Here is a 2,877-nt window from a genome sequence, read left to right as displayed (position 1 = left end):
ACCCTTCCTATTCATATACCCATCCAGATGTCTTTTAAATGTAATTGTACCAGCATCCACCACTTCCTCTGGCAGATTATTCCGTACACGCACCACCCTCTGTGTGAAAACGTTGCCAAGGTCCCTTTCCCCTCTCACCTTAAATCTATGCCCTCTAGTACTGGACTCCCCCACCCCAGGGAAAAGACTTTGCCTATTTATCCTATCCACGTTCCTCATGATTTTATAAACCTCTATAAGGTTGCTCCTCAGCGTCCGATGCTCCAGGGAAAACAGCCCCAAGCCTCTCCTTACAACTGAATCTTTCTGAACCCTTTCCAATTGAATAGTATCCTTCCTATAGCAGGGATGACCAGAACTGTACACAGTACTCTAAAAGTGGCCTCACCAATGTCTGTACAATCCACCATGCTCTCGCTGTATATTATCACCTCCTGAGTCTTCTTAAACTCTTTCGTTATATCACTCCTTAATCATCATTCAAGGAATTGTAAAGCATTTGGACAGGTACACGGATAGGAAAGATTTAGACGGATATGGGCCAAACACAGGCAAGTGGGAATAGTTTAGTTTGGGAATCCTGGTCAGCATGGATGAGTTGGGTCGAAGGGTCTGTTTCAATGCTGAATGACTATGACTCCAGACAGCGCCTCCTGTGGCTGGAGGGGAGAAGAACAAAGAGAGATCTCACCTTAAAATCGAAGCCAGAACCTTTGGGGGTTAATGTAAGGAAACAATGCTTCATCCAAATGTGGGGAATAGTGGTAGAGAACCTGGAGACTTTGGGGTCAATTGAAAATTTTAAAAACTGGGATTGATAGGTTTTTCACAGTCAAGGGTATTAAGAAATATGGAATTAAGGTGAGTAGCTGATTTGGGGAATGTTTTAACTGAATAATAGAAGGGCTGAATGGCCTCCTCTTGTACCTAGGCAGGTGCGGGTATCAATGTTAGAGAGTCACTTAGAATTACAAGGACCTGTTTTTTCCATGAGGAATGAAGAGTAACAGTTACTGTCTCACTCACCTCAAAATTCAGGAGAAATGAATAAAATTCGACACTAACCTCATAGTTCAGTTTCCTTTCCTCCTCCCTCTCGTCTTCCTCCACCTCTTCACTGTCTGCAATACCATGATGCCTCTCCTCCAGGTAATCAAGCTCATCATCATGCCTCTTCAAACCCATACCTTCTTCCAGAAAATGGTGTCTCTTTTCATCCTGTGCTTTCTTCTCTAGGGAACGTTTGTCATCAGTCTCATGCAGATGGCTCTTGGAATCGAAGACCTTGACTCCCTTTTCCTCAGTTTCAAACTGATCAGTTTCTTCATCGCTGGCATTTTCCTCCACTCGCTTCGTCACATGGGCCGGAGCTTCCTCACTCCTCTTCCTATAGTCCTCCTCTTCCTCCTCCGAGCTGTACTCTTTGACGTGATGCTTCTTCTCATCAGCTCGCTTTCCATCTTCCTCTTCCAGTTCCTCCCTGGCAATCTTCTCAATTAGCTCGTCTATCTGGAGGATATCGCGGTCCTCCTGCTTGTCTTCCCTGGACGAGCGATCCTCCTCCTCAGAGGATTCTCGGTGCCTCTTCTCAGGACTTTGCTTTTCGTCCTCACTCAGCTCTTCCTCGCTTTCGTGGAGGACTACTTTGGTGTCATCTTTGCCAATTTTATAATCATGCTGCTCCTTCAGGTCTTCTTCACTTTCTTCATATTCCCCCAGATCTTCCTCTCTCTTTAAAGGGACATCCTTCTTAGCATCGGTCCATTCTCGGTGACTGACATCATCCCTCCTCTCAGCACTTAATCCTTTCTTGTCCAACATCTGTGGCCTGTTCATGCGTTCCTCTTCTCTCCATTCAATGCTGTCTTCCTCCGGGTAGTTCCATTTTTTGTCACTTTTCTTGGTGGCACCTTCTCTGGTCACCTCTGCAAATGGAGACAATTAAGAGTTGAAGAATATTCAATGCGGAAGATCTTTATTAGAGTTGGTAAGAGTTAACGATTCAAGAATTCTGTATTCCGAAGAACTGATACAGGTTTATTAGTCTACCAGATATGGTTAGGAATTAGCAACACTGAGTTCAATTCCCGTCAAGGGAAGTTGTGAAATTAAATTCAACAAGTCTCATTTACTCATTGGACTGTCCATCTCAAGGTCAGTTAGACAGCATTTGCCATTGCTGAGTCATGTTCAGACTCTTAATCGATTGGAACCAGGATCATGTTTTATAATGTAACTGATGCCTGAAATCAAAGGCTTTTGACAAGATTAACAGCAACTGACAGACAGAGAGAGAGAGAGAGAGAGAGAGAGAAAGACAGAGGACATAGAGAACAGAAAAAGACACAGACTTGGAGAAGTAATGGTAGAGAGATAGAGACACAGACAGAAAAATAGAGTCAAACAAAGAGAGGCAGACAGAGAAAGAGAGCACGAAACACACAGAGGGAAAGAGACTGTTAAGAGACAAGGAAGATACAAAAATTGAGAGAGAGAGAGAGAGAGACAGTGACAGACAGACAGAGACAGATTGAAAGAACTGCAGATATCAGAGTTAATGTTTCAGGTCCAGTGATCCTTCCTCACTACTTCCGAAATGTTAACTCTCCCATTTCTCTTCACAGATGCTGCCAAACCTGTTGAGCTTTTCCAGCAAGTTCTGCTTTTGTTTGAGAGAGAGAAAGAAAGAAACAGGCAGAAAGTGACTGACAGAAACAGGCATAGAGACAGTGAGACTCTGAGGCAGGGAGGGAGAAAGAGAGACAGGGAGTTGAATGATAGAAAAACAGACTAATAAGGATAGATATACATACTCACAGAGACTGAGAGAGAGAGAGAGACAGGCAGACAGACAAAGAGAGACACAGAGAAAGAGAG

The 2,877-nt window shown here is 43.8% G+C and overlaps 1 protein-coding gene across 1 annotated transcript in view; it reads right to left on the bottom strand.

Annotated features, from left to right (window-relative positions):
- The window catches only part of LOC122542688 (chromogranin-A-like), a 19,908-nt gene that overhangs the window by 5,669 nt on the left and 11,362 nt on the right, over window positions 1-2,877 (bottom strand). Inside the window, exon 4 of the mRNA XM_043680666.1 lies at window positions 1,066-1,940. Within this exon, the coding sequence (XP_043536601.1) occupies window positions 1,066-1,940 (875 nt within the window). The remainder of the gene's footprint in view (window positions 1-1,065; window positions 1,941-2,877) is intronic.

This window comes from Chiloscyllium plagiosum, chromosome 41, assembly GCF_004010195.1.
Source record: "Chiloscyllium plagiosum isolate BGI_BamShark_2017 chromosome 41, ASM401019v2, whole genome shotgun sequence".
Taxonomy (NCBI): domain Eukaryota; kingdom Metazoa; phylum Chordata; class Chondrichthyes; order Orectolobiformes; family Hemiscylliidae; genus Chiloscyllium; species Chiloscyllium plagiosum.
Note: the sequence above shows the minus strand (reverse complement) of the source record. Positions and strands in the feature narration are given on the sequence as shown.